The sequence below is a fragment of the Psittacula echo genome, assembly GCF_963264785.1.
Source record: "Psittacula echo genome assembly, chromosome: 4".
Taxonomy (NCBI): Eukaryota; Metazoa; Chordata; class Aves; order Psittaciformes; family Psittacidae; genus Psittacula; species Psittacula echo.
Window position 1 is genome coordinate 33771270 of NC_137738.1, and position 21941 is coordinate 33793210.

At 39.3% G+C, this 21941-nt stretch overlaps 1 protein-coding gene across 1 annotated transcript in view; it reads left to right on the plus strand.

The window, feature by feature from the left end:
- Positions 1–15963: 15963 nt before the first annotated feature.
- RPS6KA2 (ribosomal protein S6 kinase A2) overlaps positions 15964–21941 on the plus strand; it is a gene marked incomplete at both ends in the record, with an annotated part of 158389 nt that continues 152411 nt past the window's right edge. Inside the window, one exon of the mRNA XM_080616651.1 lies at positions 15964–16062. Within this exon, the coding sequence (XP_080472777.1) occupies positions 15964–16062 (99 nt within the window). The remainder of the gene's footprint in view (positions 16063–21941) is intronic.

The following is a 21941-nucleotide window of genomic DNA, read 5'->3' on the forward strand; positions in this document are numbered from 1 at the left end:
ATAAGACTGCCTTTTCATTGACAGTTGCTATTCAGGTGCTGAGATATCCTTTGGTAGGGAACATTATGAAAGCAAAACCTTAAAGTGCAAAGATCTAAATATGGAAAATTACTAAAAGACATGCTAATTTTATGTACTTCAGTGCTGCTTGGACCTACAAGCTTAAAAATAAAGGAGCTTCATTGTAATTAAAGTCAAGGCTTCATTACATTGAGTAGAAAAGAGCTCAACATGAAAATATCATTGCTACTCAGAACTACCAGAATCTATTGCAAGTCATCTGTGAATCATCTCTAATTAACAAGGTGCTCTATTACAGGGCTATCTCAACAATGACAGGCTATTCTTTGCAACCTCCTAAGCTAAAATCTAATAGCTATAAATTATCTCGATTATTTTTAATATTTTGGAAGAGCTGTTTGTGGGGTTTGCCTGCCAAAGAACTCCAAAAAGCAAAGCTGCCATCAAGGGCGTGGAGTTTGCCTCCAAACTACCCAAGATGGATATGCAGATTCCCTGAAGTATCTAGTAATCAGAGCTGACATGGAATATCTGTACAGTCTGCTTATATGAGCTTCAGAGCCACTCTTCATTTTCAGCCACTAGATCATAAGAAAATGTGCTAGGTTTGAGAGGCAAGTAAAAGCACTGAGGAAGACCAAATCATCTACGTTTTAAGTTGAGAGCAAGGTTTTGCAATATGCCAATGACTGGAAGACCTTCAGTGTGGCTTCATGATCCTCCTAAAAGTATGATATGGAGTCTGATAATAGGTGAGGGGAAAACCAAAACAAAACAAAACCACAAAACTGTGTTTTCCACACAAAGAAATTGTAAGTAGTAAATTTGAGCTACTAACAATGAGTTGTCTGCATAGCCAGTGCATATTAGCTTCAGCAGCCAGCTGTCTCAGAGAGTTTAAAAGAGTTCAAACCCAGCTGGATATGAATTCGACAGTCAGCATTTAATATATATGAAAACAGTGTATTATATACCTACTGATTTAGCAATAATACAGTGGAAAAGATACTTCTGGAAGTATCTGGAAGTAAGGAATGCATTTCCCACATAAGGGTTCTATCTGGTTAGACGATGGTCATTGAAGGCTTAGGGCAGCTGCATACCTGTTGTGACCCATTTGGTAGCTGCCAGCATCAGATATGTGTACGTATGTTCTTCTTGAATTTTCCAACCTGTATCTGCTAAATCTCCATGCTATAGTTCTCAAGTGTGTCTTCCACTTTCCAGGGACATGTGAATTTTTCAGATAGCTTTTCTTCCTTTTCCCTCCTTTTGTCTCTTCAAGCCATTACTGTTTGCTGGTATCTTATGGCTATAGAAGAGGAGGGAGGAAAGTGAATGTCAGGCTAATTTTGTTTTCACAGGAAAGAGGGGGCAGCATGATTAGCAGAAGTTATTAGCATTACTTCACTAAGATTTGAGAGACTAAGTACCAGTAATTTAGGAAATATATGCTGGGTGATGAAGGTAATTAGAACAATGCTAATGTGGTACCATTAAAAAAAAAAAAAAGGGTGGGGGTGAAAAGAAAGAAAACACAAGCAAAATCCCCTGAAAATATAATCACAGAGGAAATAAGAAAGTCTACAAAAGAGTAATACAAATGTCTAGAAACATGCCAGGATTTAGTTTGTATTGATTGGCATTATCCAGCTTGAACAATAGCATCTTGAAAATTGCAACACAGAAAACAACTATTTTATCATTGGTATGATCACATAGTGTCCTTTAATGAGAATTTTCCTACAGTTAAATTCAGATCTAATCAAAGGAAACACAGTGAGATTGCTGCCAAGAAAACGTTAGCAACAAGTGCCCATTGGGTTGAGAAATTACTGAGGAAAGGGCAATTCAGTTCAAAACTGTTTTCAAGTTGTATAACCAAAACAAAGGTAAGCCCATATTATCCCTCAGGATATACATGAATGCATACAAGTTTCAAAAATATATAACACCGTGTCCAGTGGCTGTTATGTAAGAGGCTATTTGAACTGGCTCTTTTTTTGTTTGTTGAAACATGAATTATTAGTCAATGACAGATATTTCTTACTGAGTTGTAAGGAACTTTAGTGTCATCAATACAAGAAATCCCACATATCCTTAAAGACTACTCTAAATAATGCCGGTAGTGTTTCCACAATGTACTGCCTATCATAAATGCATAAATGCTAGCAATAATAATTTCTGGTTTAGGAGCAATTCCGTTCTGATGCTTGAGGTACTTGGAGAGAAGAAAGATTCCGGCTGCTTCAAGAATCAAGCAATCTGGCAAGAAGTACATATTCAAATAAAAGTAATAGATAAGCTAGCTAAATGCCTTTAATAAAATAAATGGGCTTGTATACATTTAATTGAGAAATATTAAAATAATTTAAATCTGAACTTTTTTACTTCAATTTTGATGACTGTTCTTGCAGAGAAAAAAGCACAGCAACTTTGATATTTTTAATTTAGATATGATTGAAGATTTTGAGGTTGGTATAGCATTGAAGTAATTCTCATTAATATATGAATGATGGCATTTTGTTATTTTATTATACTAGTCACAACACGTACATCCCTGTTATTGACAAGTGTTGTAAATATATATAAGTTTAATTTAAGAATAACTGCAGGTCATGGTTGCCTCTTACTAATAAATACATCTTATCATATCATTTTGGGGAGACTGAAGTCAAGAGGGTTGTTGAAAAAACTGAAAACAGCTACCGAGATGGCCAGGTCCCAGAGCACATCATTTACAAGAAGTTGAGGGAGCTTGCAAACTTTAGCAAAGATGATGCTAAGGGGAGGTGTAAGTACAATAGACATCTACATGACTGCTAGTCAGAAGATGAAGGTGCCAAACTCTTCTTGATAACACCAGGCTAAAAAGTTGTGGTCAGTGGCTACAAGCGCCAGCAAGGGAGTCTCAGGCTGGAGATCAGAAATAATTCACCAGGCAGGTAGAGTAGCACTAGAGTAGGTCACCCACCGAGACTGTGAAGTCTTAATCTGTGGATATTCCAGACTTAGAAGAAGTCATAGCTAACCTGATCTAGTGCATTCATATTTTTATGCTTTCTATTATATTCTGCTATGATGAAATAAGTTAGTAGGAATGAATGTGCAATACATTTAAGAAATGCTTTCATAGTTTTTCTGAAGCTTCACAGGAAATCTTGAGAATGGCTTTTTTTTTTTTTTTTTTTATGTCTGCCAAATTGCATATATTTTTTTGAAATACTGTGTTTTAGCCATCTCCAAATCAAAATGTTTTCCTAAGCCACAAGCTTTAAAACTTCAAAGTTTTAAAAATTATTTAAGAGCAATACATTTATGTAAGAAATACTAGAAGGTGGTATTTATCCTGTGGTTGCTTAGCTTGGTTCTTTTTCAAATAAAAATTCTCAAGAAGTATCCAAACAAAACTAAAATCAAGGTTAAGGTAAAATTCAGATTATGCCTTAGTGGTTCAGAGATAGAAATATCTCACAGTAATGTTGAATTTGTCAACAAAACAAGCACTAATACATACCAAGGTAATGGTATGCTTAGAAGAAATGCTTATTTATCAAGGGAGGAAATGCACTGTTAGGGCTTAGGACCAAGGTGAATTTTGACCACTGGTGATTCCAGAGGGAGAAAAATATTAAAAAGCCCATTAAAAAAATAATAAAATTAAAAAAATCTTAATGCTCCATAAAATTCAAGACATTGATAGCATTGTCTTAGAAGTAGAATTAGATCAGTAAATCACTGGGCCAAATCCTGCACTGGATGAAGGAATTTGTCTCATTAGCTGCCCAAAACAAGGAATCTAATCAAAGATAATTATCCAGGTTCCTTTTGCTGTCATTATAAAAGCATTTCAGAAGATAAATAACCTGTGCACCTCAGAGAACCCAAAGAGGGGATCTGAGAGATTTCTGTCTGCTGCCATTGAGGGCACAACAGGTGTACACATCCCAGTTAGACTACACCACTGAAGAAGACTGGCTTTGTCTCCTGCTCAGTTACATAGCAACAGTGAACCACAAATCTGAAACAGTTATGGAAAAAAACAAGGAAAACCCTGAAGTGCTTCTTGTGGTGAAGAACTTGTAAACAATGGTACTACTGAGGCTCCAATAAAGTCTCTTCTGTTCATGGTATCTGCAAGGAAGATGAATACAGACATGAACAAGTCTAGGACAGGCCTGTCTGTCGCAACACAAGCATGGAGAGATGATTAAATATTGTCTACAGTTCTGGTGTCCTCAACATAAAAAGGACATGGAACTGTTGGAACAAGTCCAGAGGAGAGCCACGAGGATGCTCAGGGGAGTGGAGCACCTCCCGTATGAAGACAGGCTGAGAAAGTTGGGGCAGTTCACCTAGAGAAGAGAAGGCTGCGTGGAGACCTCATAGCAGCCTTCCAGTATCTGAAGGATATCTACATCTACAAGGATGCCAGAGAGGAACTCTTTGTCAGGGACTGTAGTGATAGGACAAGGGGTAATGGGCTCAAACTTAAACAGGGAAAGTTCAGGTTATATATAATGTAGAAGTTCAGTACTGTAAGGGTAGTGAGGCACTGGAATGGGTTGCCCAGGGAGGTTGTGAATGTTCCATCCCTGGCGGTGTTCAAGACAGTGTTGGACAGAGCCTTGGGTGACATGGTTTAGTGTGAGGTGTCCCTGCCCATGGCTAGGGGGTTGGAACTCGATGATCTTCAAGGTCCTTTCCAAACCTAATTATTTTATGATTCTATGCTATATTACGCAGAAAATCAATTTTAGTGTTGTGCCAGTTAACACCCCTATAACTTGCAGTCTTCATTCTGCATTATGCTCCAAGTGGTTGAGCTTGGGCACTAAAGGAGAGCTGAGTCAGTTCACCAGGGTCCTTGGCTTTCCTAGTAGGTGGACTTGGCACCTCTGCATCCATTAAACAGAACTGTAGACTCCTAAATCTCTGCAGTGCAGCTATAGGTTACTCTCACACTTTGGGATCTTTTTCCTTTTAAAAAGGCTGAGTACCTTCTATAGAGTCAACTTTTTGGAAAGTATATAATGGCAATGAACGATTTCAGGTTTTGTGCATTTTTAGCCAATTTACTTCTGCTAATTTTAAAATAGGGAAAAATACTTTAGGACATTTTAAAATATTCTTTCTATACCAGAGTTATTATCTTAACCTTTGCTGTGACCTGAAGGATAGTTTGACACGGTCTACTTAGTGGTTCCAGTTCTGCTGGACCAGGCAGTGCATCGTGCCATTTTCGAATCTGGTAAGTGGGCAATTCATGTTAGCATAACCCATCCCAGCCAAAAAAGGAGGAAGAGCCCCCTCGCAAACACATGTTCATGCCCCCACTACAGCCAGTAATACTGAGGGGGCACAGATATTTTAACAGTGGATCAGATCAGCCGACTGAACTGGTTTAAAATTAACATTCCAGGCTGTGTTTTGACTCCCATTTTTAACTTGGAGCAGTTCTCCAGTTTGGTTCATCCTGTGGCTGTGTGAGTACTTGTGTCAACAGAGAGGAAGAACAAAATGGTGGCCTGGAGATGGCAGAGTGAGGCCACAAGAGATGGCTTATGTCAGGACTAATGATATCCCTTTTAAAGCCAAGATCTTTTTTCTAAAATGCAACCGCCACACAGCCTCCAAATGCTCCACTAGCCCTGTGAGAAGCAGGTGGCTTTCTTTCCGCACCTCCTTCCCATGACTAACTTGTTTCAGCTCCTGTTTTCCAGCATCTCTTACAGTTGAACTTAATCTTGCAGCAGGTTAACTGGGCCAGGGCAACCAGTTGTATTTTGTTCTTCAGTGAAATCTGATGTTTCTGATGTGTTGCCATGACTCCAGAAGCCAAGAGATTTTGAAGTCAGGTATGCCAGGAGAAACACAGTAACACTGTGAAAATCAGTCATGCTGTTGAAAGGATTTCTCTCAATTTTTCTGTTAGCAGCCTAAGTGTTACTACGTGATGTCTATAGCCCCCTGAATATCCTTTTCTGATTCTCTGATTCCTTCTCATGGTACATTTTGGGATCTTCTCAATTCCAGAGATGTGCCAGAAAGTTGTCCCTAAAAATCAAGGAACATTTGGATTTTTTGTTTGTTTGTTTGTTTGTTTTTGTTTTGTTGTGGTTTTTTTGGTTTTTTTTTTTTTTTTCGTTTGTTTGGTTTTTTTCTTTATTATTATTATTTTGGCTGTCTTGACTTAAGAGGAGTGAAAGTAAGATATGAGTCACACATTTGAAGAGAAGATCTGAGGAATAGAAAGTGAGAGAGAAGATGAGGAGAGAATTCAGGAGTGAAGGGAGGGAATAAAGAATACATTGTAAATGTGAAGAACATAGTAAAATCACAGTGCTAAATAAAGTAGTTTTCACTCCCCAAGATTAACAGCAGCGAGGCTCTGCTGTGCCTTTTGAAATGCTCCTTGATGGCCTTGCTTATGTCCATTTTCTAAGCAGCCCAACCTGAGCAAGCTGCCCTTGTAAAGCTCTTCAGAAGATGGTGGAAAGTTTCTTTTGTCTGTAGTGGAGGGAACCTTGTTCATAGTTTGCGTAGTAATTGTATTATTTGTTTGCCACATCTGAGGTATTCATCTACTTTCTTCATTGGCAGTTAAAGCAAAAGAACAGTCTCAGTCTTTGCCAGTCTCCTAATGGGTAGATGTTCTCTCCCCCATCACTTTGCGTGATAAGATCGTATCAGAATACAAAACCAGATCAGTAACATATTAGGACAAAGGGTGTCACATTTCAGTGAATGTATAGTGTATGAATCTCACACTATACTCTGCATGCTTTATGAATTTGAGATGGATGCTTTGTGACATCAACATGTTCACTGTTCAGAGATAGGTGGTTCCTATAGGTTTTTTCATTGGTTCAAAAGAGTCAAACATCAGACTTCTTGTGAACTAATGAATTTAAGATTTGTGCTGTGTGTTAAAGCACATTTCATTCTGTTAAAATGTGAAAATTCTGTTAAAATACAGTGATCACTGTATTCAGGTAGGCATTTTTACTTGGAAAGGCTTTTATAATATCTTTACCACAGGTGTGTATTGTGCCCCATAGTGTGTGAAGGAGAACAGCAGAAGTTCTGTAGTGTTTTAAGTATGTCTAAGTGTGTGAATAAGCATTTGAACTTCTATTCAGTTGTATAGCTTACTTTATGATAGAATTAATTGTAAATTATAATTTCTAGTTGATGAAAACCAGACAAAACAAACTGTCAATTTAGCATTGCACATATGGGAAATAGATTCTTGTTTTATGTGTGTTTGTGTTATAGTCAGTGTTGCTTATTTCTAGCTATACTTTCTGTTGAATTATAGGGTTATTTCGGGATTTGAAAGGATATACTAAATTCAGTGAAAGATGAAAGATGTCAAAGACTTTAATTGACTTATTATGATGAGTTGGCAGTTATAATTAGATTAATCAAACATTTGGATGATGTTAATTCTGTATGTACTTTTTGTAACTAATTTGACATCCTTGTTGGATGAGTAAGGAGACATGTACAAGATGTTGAAATTTCTTCCAGGTATTTGTTGAAGAACCGGTCAGGAAGACTCACCTCTGGGGCAGGCAGGCTTAGTGATGCAAGAAGGGGCATCATATTCTTTTTGCTTAGTAGCTTAGATAAGAGAATTGGCAGTACAGTTAAAAGGTGACACTCTGTGTAGCTGAATTCAAATAAGGGAAAGATCATCTAACATGTTGAAAATATCCACATTATAATGGGCTTGTAACAGCAGTCTGTCCTAAAACAGAGATATTTTTATAGCGTGTCTTCCTTACCTTTACCTAAGATGCTTTGACTGAACCGCAGTGGCTGTCTCTGGACTCACATAGTCCTTGTGGTAAGCGGAGCCCTGTTGTTCATCCCTGTGTCTTCTGACAGCTATCGGATGGAGGCCACTTTGCTTTGATCCCAAATGAGCTGCCTACACATACAGCTTTACAGCTGAGCACTGCTGTGATACGTATGAATGTTTTCGAAGTAGCACTAAGAGCTCAGGTTTTATTGCTTCATGATGTCACAAATCTTAGAGTAGATGCTAACATAGTAGTTTTGCTACTACTATTCCCACATGCTTCTCAGTTTCTGGTGTTACAAAATTCTGATGCCAGTTTCTTTATCTTTACTATATAAAGTTGAGGAGAAACGAGTTTAGGACCTTGGGCCCTATTGTTCTAGGTGAATTAAAAAATCATTCTGTGGTTTTGTAAATACCAGATAGGCTTTAGCTAACTTTTTTTGAGATTAAAATTATTTCCATCAATTTTTTCAGTTTCACATTTCCTGTGTAGCTGTACTAGAGACAGAAAGAGGGGGTGTATCGCACTTCAGACCTTTTTTCTTCTCTCTGCCTGTTTCATCAGCTTCTATTTCAAAAATAGGCAGGGAGAGCTGTGCCTGTAATCTGGAGTTAAGTACTGTTATTACAGTAATTTAACGCAGTCTTGAAAGTTTGTCCAAATAGAAATACAAACCCAACAAGAAGGAAGCTAATGCTAAAGAGTCCAAGAGTGACTGATATTTTTATTTATGAATCTCATTTTTGTGATGTCTAACATACATACATGTTCATACAACCATACTCTTGATTTTCAGTGCATGTTAGCTGGGTAATACGTTTTGAAAATATCCCATATGCCATTTGCCCTGCTAGATGTAATGCCTACCAAGGTAAATTTGCATTTCCAATTGGTTTACTCTTTTTTGACATTACTTACAGTTAATCTGCTTCTGTAAACAATACTAGCAAATATGTGCTAGGCTTAAACTGAAATTTTGGCTGTAAGCACACAATAATGATCATTGTGTTTACTCTGAAAGAGCTCTCATGCAGTGCAGAGTGCTCCGGCACCATTTCTAGAAGGACATTTGAAGCAGAAATGCGTCTAAACTGCAGTGCAGGGGCAAACCTTTAGGGTCCCAAGTTTACACACCTACTTGTCGAAATCGGGAACCTCACTGGAGTGCACTCTGGCTCTTTTCTGGCTAAAAATATCTGAATTTTCTTTGCTGGTGTTATGTGATGCCAGTAGGAAAGAATTAGAGAAAGAGTGCAATCTGTGCCCCCGTTCTAATAGAGGATCCAGGAAGTAGCTGGATTTTGTACATGCCCTGCAGCTAGACATAGCCAGAGAGTTCAAGGTTCTTAAAGGGTCATACAAAATAGTCTCAGATATAGAAGGAGGGTATTAATTCAGGTCACTCAGCTCAACTAAAAAGGATACATTTTGTCTACCTAGTTCACTTTTGTACCTTGGTGTGCAGCTTTATTAGCTAATTGAAGGGAAAAAATTACCTAAAATTGATGCTTTCCTGCTTAAAAGTTAGCAAACCCCATTCTACACTTGTCTGTCTCTCAGGGTTTGAACACCAAACAGCGGTCTGGCTTTTCTGCTTACTGCAGTGTCAGTTTGGTCTGTCAATGATTATTAAGTAAAACCAGGGGTTTCAATAAATGTTCCATGCACTATTTCTCCAGTTGGGTAGATGGTATCTTTCAGAGCCTATCAAGGTAAACTTGCCTATTAGCAGATTTCTAATGAATGCATTCCTGCTTAGTGTTGTTCATGGCTAGTCTGAATAAACAATCAACATATGCTGTGCATATTGAAATTCTTCCATCCAATTTTGTATTGTATAATGTCCTCTCAAGCTGGATATTCATAAATATTCATGTGATAAAACTGTTCATACTTCAGTTCCCAAGTTGCATCCTTCTTTCTAGAAAGCTTCTAGTCCATTATAGGAGAACAATATGATGCAAGAAAGTAGAATTGTGTCCACAATCATCTTGAACCATGTTGGAGTAAAAGCTTATGTAATATAAAAGTGGTTGGGGTTTGGGGTTCTTTGCCTTACACTTCTAAGCCACCAAAATCCAGCAAGACCCATATACGGTATCAGTCAAGAAAGTAAAACTCTCAGTAACATCACTAAAAAGAAAAGCAGAAAAATGAAGCTGATGCTATTTTTGGTCTATTTTCATCACACATTGCTAGACAACCTGATCTCCATCCTAGAAGTAGTCCACAGACAACTGATATGTATGTGGCCAGTGATGCTGTTGCACATTCGTGTAAGTCTATAAGCAGCAAAGCATGTATAGGAGCAGTCAATACAGTAGCTGTGAAACTTGCCAATCAGATGTTCAAGCGCTAACACAAGATGCTTTTGTGAGAGTTAAAACGTCTGTCATCTGCTGAAAACTCAATCAGATCTTGTTATCTTGTCCTAAAGCTATTATTTCTGCAGCAGTCCCAGTTCTCCCTGCACAAATAAGAATAAGCCATATGTCCTCATAGTGCTCCCTGTTTGATATCTCTGAAAGTAACACTATCATCATGTGACTAGTGGGTGTTTAGGAGTGATTGAGGAAGTACATTTTTAGGCAACTGCAGCAAGGAGACCACTTATACACCAGCATGACACATACAGAGATGGTTCGCCCTCTCAGTGCCACTAAGGAAATGTTTTTAATCTCATCTGCTGAAGTAGCCTGTTAGAGAGGAAAGTACAGAAAACTTTCCATCTAAGCTACTTGCATCTCAGCAAAATATCAGTTTCAAGTCTACCAAGAACTTAGGTTGATGCCCAGTTTTAAGAACCTTTGAAGCTGTTGATTGGAATCCACTAATTGGAATATCACCATGTTGAGCAAAGCTGGTCTTTTCAAACTAAGTCATTCCGACCTGTTATTGCTTACACTTGCATTTATACTAGTCACTTTTCAGTGTGTTGGGTAATGCTTTTAGCAGTTAAAGAACTGGCCCGTGTGTTGGGTAATTCTTTTTAGCAATTAAGGAATTACATATATTAGTGTATAAGAGGTACTCTGCTTTTGCCTGGATTCCTGAGACCTTGGGACTAAAAATGCAAGATTAAAAAGATATTGTAGGCCTGTTATGTTGCTCTTTGGAGTAGAGAAGGCTGTGGCTGAGGAGACTGTGTCCTGCTGGTTCGTTGAACACAGTTAGACAAGATGTCTGACTTTACTTTCTTATTCCTTTAGAGCAGTGATTTTGATTTATAAAGTGGCTGAAAGGACCTGCACTTCCAATAGAAATTTGTCACAGTTCATATGTGGAAAAGGTGGAAAATTACTGAAGCTTGTGATATGCAGACAGGAGCAGGAGGAGGTGGGAGAAGAGAGAATAAGTACTTTCCTACTTACTTTCTTACATCCGCATCCAGCCAATGATGCTGATCACTTATCACTGCTAGTGAGAACAGATGCCAAGTCACTGCCTGTATTCCACAGTGGTGGCAGGGCAGCATACCAGGTTGGTGGCAAGTGGCATGCTAAACTGGACAAGGTATTTAACTGGGTATGGCAGCTGGAAATACTGGGACCCACACTGGTACACTGGTCTAATGAGATCAAAGCCCAGGCATTTCTTTGGGCAAATCCTATTAAATTTTTTTTAAAGAAACATCAATAAGAAAATAAGAAAAATAACCACCTCAATTGCTCATTGAGACAAAAGCTGCATGGAAATTTGTTCCAGCATTCAAGATCAGGAAACAGCAATTATTGAAAGAGTCATGTACCATCTAATCACCTGGGGGACAGTGCTGTTCCTCATTCTGCTCATTGGTGTCTCTTGGAAACATCTGCTTTTGATCCTAATTTTCTTTAATGAGAACATAAATGGTACTGTGTAATTCACCTTTTCTGTAGTGCTGTCTCTTGGGCCTCTATTGTGGGATTCTCATTTTCTCTTTCTCTGCATGCCATGTTCTATTACTCTTCTTTGTTCTGTCTGTGGTGTCAGATGCTTCTGATGCTTCCTTATTTCACCGTGGATTTTTGTTTCTGGTTTTCTGATGAATTTATTCAGATGGAATAGATAATACTGATTACTTTTGCAAGGAAGATAATATCAGCTTATATATTTTTGTTTTTAGAGTAATCACTACATTTGCTCAAGTGGCACAGTCATTGTGGGCTTGCTCATAAATTGTTGATTCACATAAAAAAATAAGAAGGTCCATTTCATACCATGAAATACAGTAATACAAATTTTTTCTCAGTAATTTTATCATCCAGCCTGTGGTTTGTGGTAGATACCTTGGACTGCAGTGTTCTTTCATACAAACAATTAGCTCAAGTTATTGTGTTTCTTCAGAAACTGATGATTCATCTGGCGTTGGCCACTGACATCCTCTTTGCCTGGGTTCTGTGCAGGCTGCTTCACTGGCTCATGTGAATTTCCTAAGTCTGGGTCTTTCAGTCTGTTACTACTTTTGGTATGGTCCACCTGTACACATGAGGAAAGGGCCTTTGGCTTTCATTAGATGTTAATTGGGAATTCTCCATTTATCTTTTAAAACTTGGAACATAGCCTGTGTAGTATCTGACTTCAGGTATTTTCTGATGGAGAGTTTGTCTTGAATCCTGGTTTAGGGCCTTTTTTCTTTCTTTTTTTAAGCCATTTTCCTATTGAAGTAAACTTTATTTTGCTGTTAAGTTTGCTAGAAGTAGAAGTAGCCATGGTTTTGTATTTATTTATTTTATGCTGCAGTAAATACTATTCTAGCTTTAAAAAGTATATTTAAGTATATAGAGTATTATTGGTTGATGACAGTGCATCATATGCCGCCTCCACCACTTTTGTTCTTTATTCTTTTCTTAACCAGAGACATTTGGTGAATTTCTTTTTCCATCAAGTTCCTCAGCAGTGGAAAGTGCTCAGAGGGGAGCTGATACACAATTTACAGCCATGAATTTCTAAGTGCAAAGTGAATTTTTTTTATGTTGTAGGTTGATCTGACAGTTGTATGTTTATGAATAAAATTATTAATGTTCTACTTTATTTTTTGGCTTGCACCTTCTTAGTAGAGTCATTGGGAAGAGTGGATATTGTCTTACTAGCTGAAGGTTTAAGTTAATGCTTTTGAAGCCTCTTCTTATTTGCTTTTCTGAAGCAAACTTAAGTTCCATGTCTTGAAGCATAGTGGAACGGTAGTAGAATTTGCTCTTCAGATATCTATATGCTTTAGTTTTACACGCTTATGTTTTACACATTTTATTTCTGTATTTGTACTCTTGTGTACATTTTTGCAACTCGGTTGCTTTTGCTTTTTACAGTTGGAAGATACTCTGCAATACCTCTTGCTCTGGTGCCCAGTAGGTGGAGAGCAATATCCTAGCACTGATGGTTGGATGTCCTTCTGTATTTAATCCCTAATCATCTGGTTAAAGGGGAGTAAGAAAGCAAGGAGATCATGCCTATTTCCATGCCTGTGTCTTGGCAGGGATGCAAGAGACTTGCCTCCCTAGCATAGGCATGCTGGTCATGTTACAGTCTAACCTTCAGCATCAAAGCCTAGCTTTGCTCTGATTTTCACAATAAATTACCAATATATCATAACTGATTTTTTCCTTTTTGGTGATAAACCCCAAAATTCTGGAAGTAAGAAGTGTACCTGATAAGTATTAAGTCATAGTTTGTATAATCTGCTTGAAAGTTTATTGCAGAGCAGGTACATTTAATGGTGACTGTGTGTGTCCTTGTACGTGAAAGCTACCTGTGTCATGGGATAGGAAGGTTGTGATAAATCTACTAGTATAAGTAGTATAAGTCATACACTGCTGATTACCACACAGAGTGGGATATTATACACCCGCTTTGTATTCAAGTTGCAAAATCACCACCTCCTCTGCATTAACAAAGATGTGAGTTGTCCAGGTGGGATTTTGGTGTGTCTGTGATGGGAAAGGTTCAGGGAGCTATCCTGAACTCATCTGATCGCCATTTTTAAAGCTCAAGTAGCTTACACAGGTAGGAATGCATGTGGCTGCCAAAAGCCTGTGTCAGCCCGAAACCTGGCCTAACTTGTGTCAGGACAGCTCTTTGCTAGAAGGAGGGCAGGGCACAGGAGGAAGCAGCAACAATAGCTGTGCAGCATGGCAGGGCAGGCAACGGTGGAGAGAAAGGTCAGATCATCAGGTGAGTGCCTGGGGCCTTTGTGCCATTTAGGATATTACTGCTGCTAGGTCCTGAGGAGACGTAAAACTTGGCTAGGTAGGCTGCATCAGCAAATACTTTTGACATTGACAGTTACACCAACCAAATTGCTTCTTTTACCTGTTTATTAGTTTTCTTGTGGAAAGAGTTCTGGTATACCTATAGATATCTCAGTTTTTGCTGGAATGGTTGCCTCTGCTCCAGGGTCTTTAGCCAGGAACCAGCACAACTGTAGTAATGGCAAACCGGCCCTAGGCTTGAAGTGACGTACACCAGGGCAGCACCTTGAAAACAATTCCAAAAGATATACTTTTGTTGCAAATCAAGAGATTCAGAGAAGCAAGAAGAAGAGAGCAGAAGGAGGCTCTATGAAGAGAAAGGGATAAAGCAGACTGTCACTGTGCTACACTTACCTTAAGCTGGGGGAGACAGCAGTGGTCCAAGACAGAAGAGTCAGAGGCTGTAGGCAATTATAGAGACTAGCACAAATGGTAGCCTTTCCAATCTGATCTCCTTTTTTAAAAAAACCGTAAATGCCAAAATACTCTGTTTTCTTTTTAAATGTTTTCCCAGGTACATACAGACTGCAGCGAGCTTTAGATAGAAGAAAGGGAACCTGCAAACAAAGCAGGTAGCAGCAGGCATGACCAGCCAACATAGTTCACGGCAGAGTCCAGACATGCAATTAAAGCAAAATGCCTGTCTCTCTCTTAGAGCAAATTGACTGGAGAGCTATAGTCATTTAACCTCTGAGAGTATTCTCAGGCTGTAACGGTGTCAGCTCTCCCTGGGCTTATTAATCTGAGTCATTAATAAGTCATCAGAGTCATTCGCTTTCCATACGTGGTTATGGGAGAAAGGCATGTCTGGGTGCTTCTTAGTAGTCAGAAAGGAAAGGCTGCCAAGGACAAGGAGCCTGAGCTGTGTGCGGCAGGGAGAGAAAGCTTTTCAGTCTCTGGACCACACTGAGATCCATTAGTTTTTGAAGAAAAGCTGAAAAATGTGATTATGTGGGGGAGGTGGGGGTGCAGCTCTAAGTCTCCATGCTTGCAGTGTAGTGAGCAGCTCAAAATTACAGCCTGTAAATAGATGTACATATTTAACCTCTTGGAAGGGCTGTAGCTCCCTGCTGTAGTACAGTAAGAACAGTAATAGTTCCCATTTAGATTGTGCTTTCTATTTTTAGAGCTGTGCCAGCATGAGGTATTTTAATGTAAAGCGAGCAGGTAGTCTGGGAACAGTGTTTTAAGCTTTTCAGTTTCAGGGAGGGAACAATGTTATTTTGCATACTCCCCAGAATAAAAGGAGGTTCAGACCCTTCTGCTCTGGCAGTGGGGTCATAGTGTCTTTCAGCCTTCTCCCAGAAGAGACTTTCATGGGGGAGCTGATTTCTTCTCAGATCTGACCACCATAGCTCTCAGTAATTATAGCAGCGTTGAAATTCCGAGCTAAAAACAGAAGTGCAGCATGTGCCTATTCCCCATGTGATTCGGAAACCAGGAAATTGAAAGAGCCTGACTGAGAAGAGAGGGAGTGCAAAGCAATAGACACATCTAATATTTATCTCAGACCTGCTATGCCTGGGACGCAGGGAGCTGTCATCTGCGGGAGCTGATTATGCATGCAGCCGAAGCAGAGCCTGATTGGATGTAGTAGGACCTAAGGCAAGGGGGAGAGAGAGTGAGGAGAGACTTCGGCTCGCCGCACTGAAATGTAAACACTGGAAAGCGAGAAGGGAGTGTAACGCCTTTATGCTCCGAAGAGCGAGCAGCTGGTTGTGGGCTCCCATGGCTCCAGCAGTGTACCTCTTGCGAGTCTAGCTGTGCCCGGCTTGATGAACAGAAGCAGATACTTTGGAGGATCTCCTGCCTGTGGATATAAATAGGGGGCATTCAGGATGCGCTAGCTTTCTCCGGCTGCACCGCAGCTCCTTCGTGCTGCACGCCACAGCTGGGACAGGGCAATGGACATGAACATGAAGAAGTTCACAGTGCGTCGGTTCTTCTCGGTCTATCTCCGCAAGAAGTCTCGGTCCAAGAGCTCAAGCCTAAGTAGATTTGAGGTAAAATTTGCCTTAACTTTGTTAAATGTGGCAAGTGCCGTTAGGTGCTAGTAACAGAGACATAGGACAATGCCTGCATTTACTGATGTGATAAACAGTTAAAGGTGATCTTTCCCTGGAGGTAGTGATGTTCACACCTGATGTTCTTTGTTTCAGTGTAATTCAGTGCTTTTTCTTGGTGGCATTCAATACATTGCATAATATATTTAGTGTGTTGCTAAGGATTCTTTTATCAGCCTGGCAGGGAAGGAGTAAGCTGGTTCAGGACATCATGAAGTTGTAGGAAATAATTACAGATCCTCTTAAATTGGAACAAATGGTACTGTACTTTGCCATAGCCTCATATTTTTGTCTTCCTTCTCTGCACGCATACCATTCTTTCTCAGTGCCAGGTTTCCAAATAATTAGTCAATTTGTTAATGCCTTTCATATATATATGGTATGTTAGGGATTTTCTTGCTTGTTTGTCTGTAGGCTCTTACGCTTGCACGGATTTCTACATTTATCTTATCTCCCATGAATCCAATATTTTCTTTTTATTTTGTGGTAAGAAGTTCTTCAGGGGTAGGGGACTGTCAAATTAAACCTGCAGTGATTTAGCAGTGTGGGGAGACGAAGGCAGTTCAAGTCAGAGGAATTAGCAGATAGGAATGTGTGAATGGGTTAGAACCAGGATTTCTGCCTCCCTTCCTTGAACCATTGTTCTTCAGCCCTATATTTGGAGCTGTGAATAGTCGGCAGGATGTGCGATCAATTGAATAGATGTCAGTTATATTTATGTTGTTCACTTTATCATTGCAGATGATCTGCAACCTCTGCATTAAAATAGAGGTAGATGGGGCCTGATTCCCCTCTGCTTCACATCTGTTTTGTGCCGGTGTACTTCAATTGACCTCTGAGGAGTTACTCTGATTTGCACCGGTATTCCCAGGTGGAGGATTAGTCTCATCTTGTGTGAATACATTTAAAAATCTTATTCCCTTAGTGTCCTATTTAAAGTACCAGGTAATTGTTTGAACACAAAGTTCTTCATGTGTCATTGCTTAAACAGGACATGCAGAAAAGCAGAGGTTTTGGCCAGTGTATTTTGTTGGGTTTGTGGTTTATTTTTGGTGGTTTTGAGGTTTTTTTCTTTTTTTTTTTTTTTTTTTTTTTTGGGGTGGGGTGGGGTGGTGTGTTTTTGTTTGTTTGTTTTTCCTAACTCCTTAAAAGCAATTTTCTTGAAAAATTAATCATGCAGGGCACCTAATTCTGTTTCACTCATCCAGTAGTCATGCTATTAATTTAAAACAAACTAATTAATGAGAGTTGTTAAAGCTCCTTCCTTGCATCAGTCCTGTACCTCTAGGGCTGACGGGTGAGTCCTAAAAGACTCTTCTTTCCCCACTGTGAACCCAGTATTGCAAAGGCTAAGCTGAAATAGATGTTCATTGCAATACACTTAGAATTTGCTTACCCTGTGTTCCAGCAGAACCAACAGAAAGTAGACCTGGAATTTCATGAAGGAGTTCTGAGCCAGATGAGTGTCTTTGCAGGCTGCCACTGTCAGGGCATGTTAGAAGGGGAGGTGATTTTGAGACAGCAGAACCCTGTCAGACTTTGTAACTATTATTTGATGGTGCTGTAATTTGGGAGAAACAAATTCCACCACACTATTTAACTTACTAGGTGTTCCAGTGTGAATGATCAGTACAACTCAGCATTTGTAACAGGCCAGACCCTCACTTCATTAAAAAGAAGAGAAAAGAAGTCTTTACAATCCCTTTGATCATCAATATTATACTAGATTTACTGGACTTTTTCAATATATATGAAATAGTTTTCCTTTATGTAAGTTATCTTGTAATGAGTTTTTCCCCCCTGATTTTAAGTAGTTTGCTTCAAGAAGTAGTTTGATATGTATCCTATTGCACATCTAAGTTCAGAGCATTTCATCCACTCTCCCTTGGCTATAATGACCAACTTTGTGCAAAGTGACTCAGTATTATAATGCAACAGGGAATAGGGGTTGTTCCAACCAGGAAGAAAAAAATGATTCATAAAGTCTGTTTTGCTGTGTAAGTGTGAAAATCATCAGAGATGTTCCTGCTTAAAGGGGAAAAAACCAAACATGAATATCAAGCCCGCTCTGTGATTTCCATCCCTGAGTACTTCTGTATGTAAATTTGTAATTGCAGCCTAATGCGCGCTTGTCAGCCAAACAGAAGGAAGCTGGTTGGTAGCTGGATTTTTAGAAGTCAGAATATTCTTCATCTTAATAGGTAGATAATTTAAAGAGGAAGTAAAAAGGCACAGGTTATTACATCATGGAATGAGTAAAAGTAAAATAAAGGGAACAAATTTGAGGAAAACACGTGGCATTTCTTTGCTTAGTGTGCGTCAGCTAACGTACCTGGCAGAAGTTGTGTTGCTGATGTGTTATTTGAAATTTGGAAGGTGGCTGTTGTTCCTAGGTGTGTGGGATTTTTCTTGCGGTGGTGTTCCAGCCAGGCAGGCAAGAGGGTTGAAGGGTTTTAGAGAGATACTTCTGGATTCAAGCTTTAATATCATTAAAAGTACCACTATTAGAGTACATTCAAAATAATACAATATTAGTTATTAATATAATATAATTACTTTTTCCACTCTGCTAAGCTTTAAATTCGCTTGCAGTGAGCTTCATATCTTACAGAGCAGGGATATAGATGCAGAAAATGACTTAGCAAATCACAGCTTTTCTAACTTGACCTTTACTTAATTGTTTCATATGCCAATATGATTGCTATATCTGAGACAGTAAGATCATTGTCTTATGTATAGGTAGCTGGGTATCACACTTTGTCCTGCTAAAGGAGACAGAGTACACTCTGGTAAATCAGATATTACAGGGGTTTTGTTTCATCTTGTCTACAATGTGTGCCCTTTTTATTATTCTGGGAAAACTTGGCTGAAATTTGAACTTATTTGGCTACACTTTTGGGTTCTCAGTTTATATTATTTTTCAGTATGGCCTGCATTGCCCTTCATTTATAAAGTATCTATTGATGCAATTTTATTAAATGTGCAGAGCCAAGTTTTGCCTTTCTGCATGCATACGGAGTTCTTATTGAAGTCATCTGAAATTCCAGCAAAGTCAATGGGAACTGTATGTGTGTATCTGAGAGAAGGGATTTGTTTATGGTTCTTGCTGAGTGTTGATGAACATGAATGTGAAACCATCCGGGGAAAGTACGCACGGTGTGGATCTGCTAAAGACTTTGAGCCCCAGTGGAATGTATCTTATGGTAGTGAGCAATATCCCTTGATTTATGCATCAGAAGTTGAATATGCCTTCTGAATAGCCTAGGAAAGACCTAAGTATGCAAAGAATTTGATTATATTTGTTCCAGTGGTGCGGAAGCCTTTTGGGGTTGGTTTGAGTTTGTTTTTCTTTTTGGTTGCCTTTTCCTATTTGTTGATTTGGTTTGGTTTTTTGGGTTTTTTTTGAAAAGAACCAATTAAAACATTGTCCTTGATTCTTTTGGGAGGTGTTTGCCACTTTTGCATTCCTGATGTATTTTTAATTTGTTATTCTTTAATTCTCTTAATTCTTGTTTTGTTTTACTCATAATGGTAAATTGAAGTTCTGTTTGATCTGTGTATGGGGCTTAGAGCCTAGCAGAGTTCTTGCAAATTAATTCAAAATTACTTTGGACCCTGGTGTGTCTCAGCATAGTCAGTTGTGAGAGGCAGGACCTCCTGTGGGTGATTTAAGTATGGGTCATCCTTGGATTCCAGCAGTGGCAGGTAGGAAATGGAAGCAAGCCTTTGCAGTCCAGTAAGGAACAGTGCAGAAGGACTGGCACTGACTTTGTAATACTTTAGTACAAGAGATTTTCGTTTATAATCTTAGGCTCTGATGCTGATTTCCTACAGGCTTAAATTACAGCAGCCTTAAGAAAGTGGCCAGCAAATCCTGAGCTATACTGCTCCTTTAGCACAGTGGGCCGAGGCAATGCTTCACTTTCAAATGCTTGCGAAATATTCTGTCCTTGTATAAAGAAAAATTCTGGTCTTTATCAGTAGTATGTCCTTTATTCTGTCTTCTCTTTTTAATTTTTATAGATAGTAATTTGGTAGAGGAGTATATTCTTTCTGTCAAAGGTTAGACAGAAAGAGGCAAGTGAAAGAACAGAAATGGGGACTAACAGCCTAAGATCAGCTCTGCAAGGTGCAAGTCCTGAGGCAGCTTTAAGGTTTTTTTCCCCTCCCCTTTTGCAATGATTATTTGTGATGGGTGTTCTTGTTACAGTAGAAGTTACCGACACTATTGTAGCCTTGACTTCGTCCAGCTGCAGGCAAGACTTCTATGAGGAAATGCTGTGATTCTCACAGTCCTGCATGGCTTGCTGGGAGGGAGGGGGAGCAGGCGGAGCATGTAGTCCATCAGATAGGTCACTTGAGGAGCCAGGAAGTCCAGTTTTCAGGCTCATTTTGATAACTTGCTGTGTCATTACAAATAGCTTAGACCTCTGTGCCCTGCATTCCCTGTTTGTAAAATGAGAATTATGATGAATAGCTAAGTCCTCTGATAAAATTCTACCTATTGACATTGTTTGTTGGTAAGGGAGCTTACTCGCTGTGTACATATTCATAATAAATTGATCCCCACCTCCCCAGATACTTCTTTGTCCCAAATAGACTGTCTCTTGCACCTCAGGCCTGCTATGTGCTCCTTCCTATAAGCCTCAAATTAACTACTGAGCTACAGAAAGGGAAAACTATGTAGGTAGATGTAGGGATAACTTGTCCATAGAAAAATCATAGAAGAATAGGGCTGGGAAGGATCTAAAAACTTTAATCTGGACACCCCCTCCTCTTCCTTAGGCATCATCAGCTATATCGAACCTATTCCACCAAAGGTATTTTGCTAATCTCTTCTTAATAAGCCTCTAATGGTAAATGCCCATAACCTCTCCAGAAGGTATATTTTGCAACATTATGCTTCGCATCTGAGAGTTTTTCTAACATTTAACACAAGTTTGTCTTACAGCAATTTAAGCCTGTGTCCTCTTATCCTGCCCATTGTAACTATGAAAAGAGATTGTTTCTTTTTCTTTGCAGCATGATTTTTATGCATTTGAAACCTTTTCAGGTCCCCTTTCCTCAGTCTTTGCTGTAGAGTGGGAAAAGTGTTTTTCTGAAAGTTAGGGACTTTCAGGAGCAACATCCTATGCCAGTCACAGCAACATTGTTAGGGAGAAGCTCTTCCTTTCATTTAGATGCCTATGGTCCCTTGTAAAAAGCACTTTTATTTCAAAGGAACCTACCCTGTCAAAGACCAGTCCAAATTGTCATTTTATGCTTCATTTTCACCATCTAAATTCCCGCATCATTCTTTCATCTGGTGGTATTTGGCATCCAGTCCAGTGCTGAGAGACCCTATCCATGGGCTCTGATGTCAGATGAATTCTGATAAACATCATACAATTAAACACAGACTCTGGTCACATAGTCAGGGTAAATGCATGTTTGGGCATAGAGCAGAGGCCTGATATCCTCATATAACAGAAGAGGTCTTAATTTTGTTGTGATAGGATCAGCTGATGGGACACACACATGCATGTGACTGGTGATGACGCAGTGTTACAGTGAATGCACATTTTGTCTAGATCATGAACAACTGATGAAATAAATGAAATGAGAGAGAATGCCTCTCCACTGTGTCTGTGGTAATGCCCTGGTTCCCTGAGCCTGGAGCATCTGCCTGCGGATATTTGGGAAGACAAGAACCGAACCTGGTGGATTGGTTGGGACCTATGGGCAGCTGAGCCCCTGCCTAGCAGTAATTTGGAGTAACATGGTTTTACGCAAGTGGAAAATGTGTAATTTTATTCTAGGTTAGTTTATAATGTTGTGGC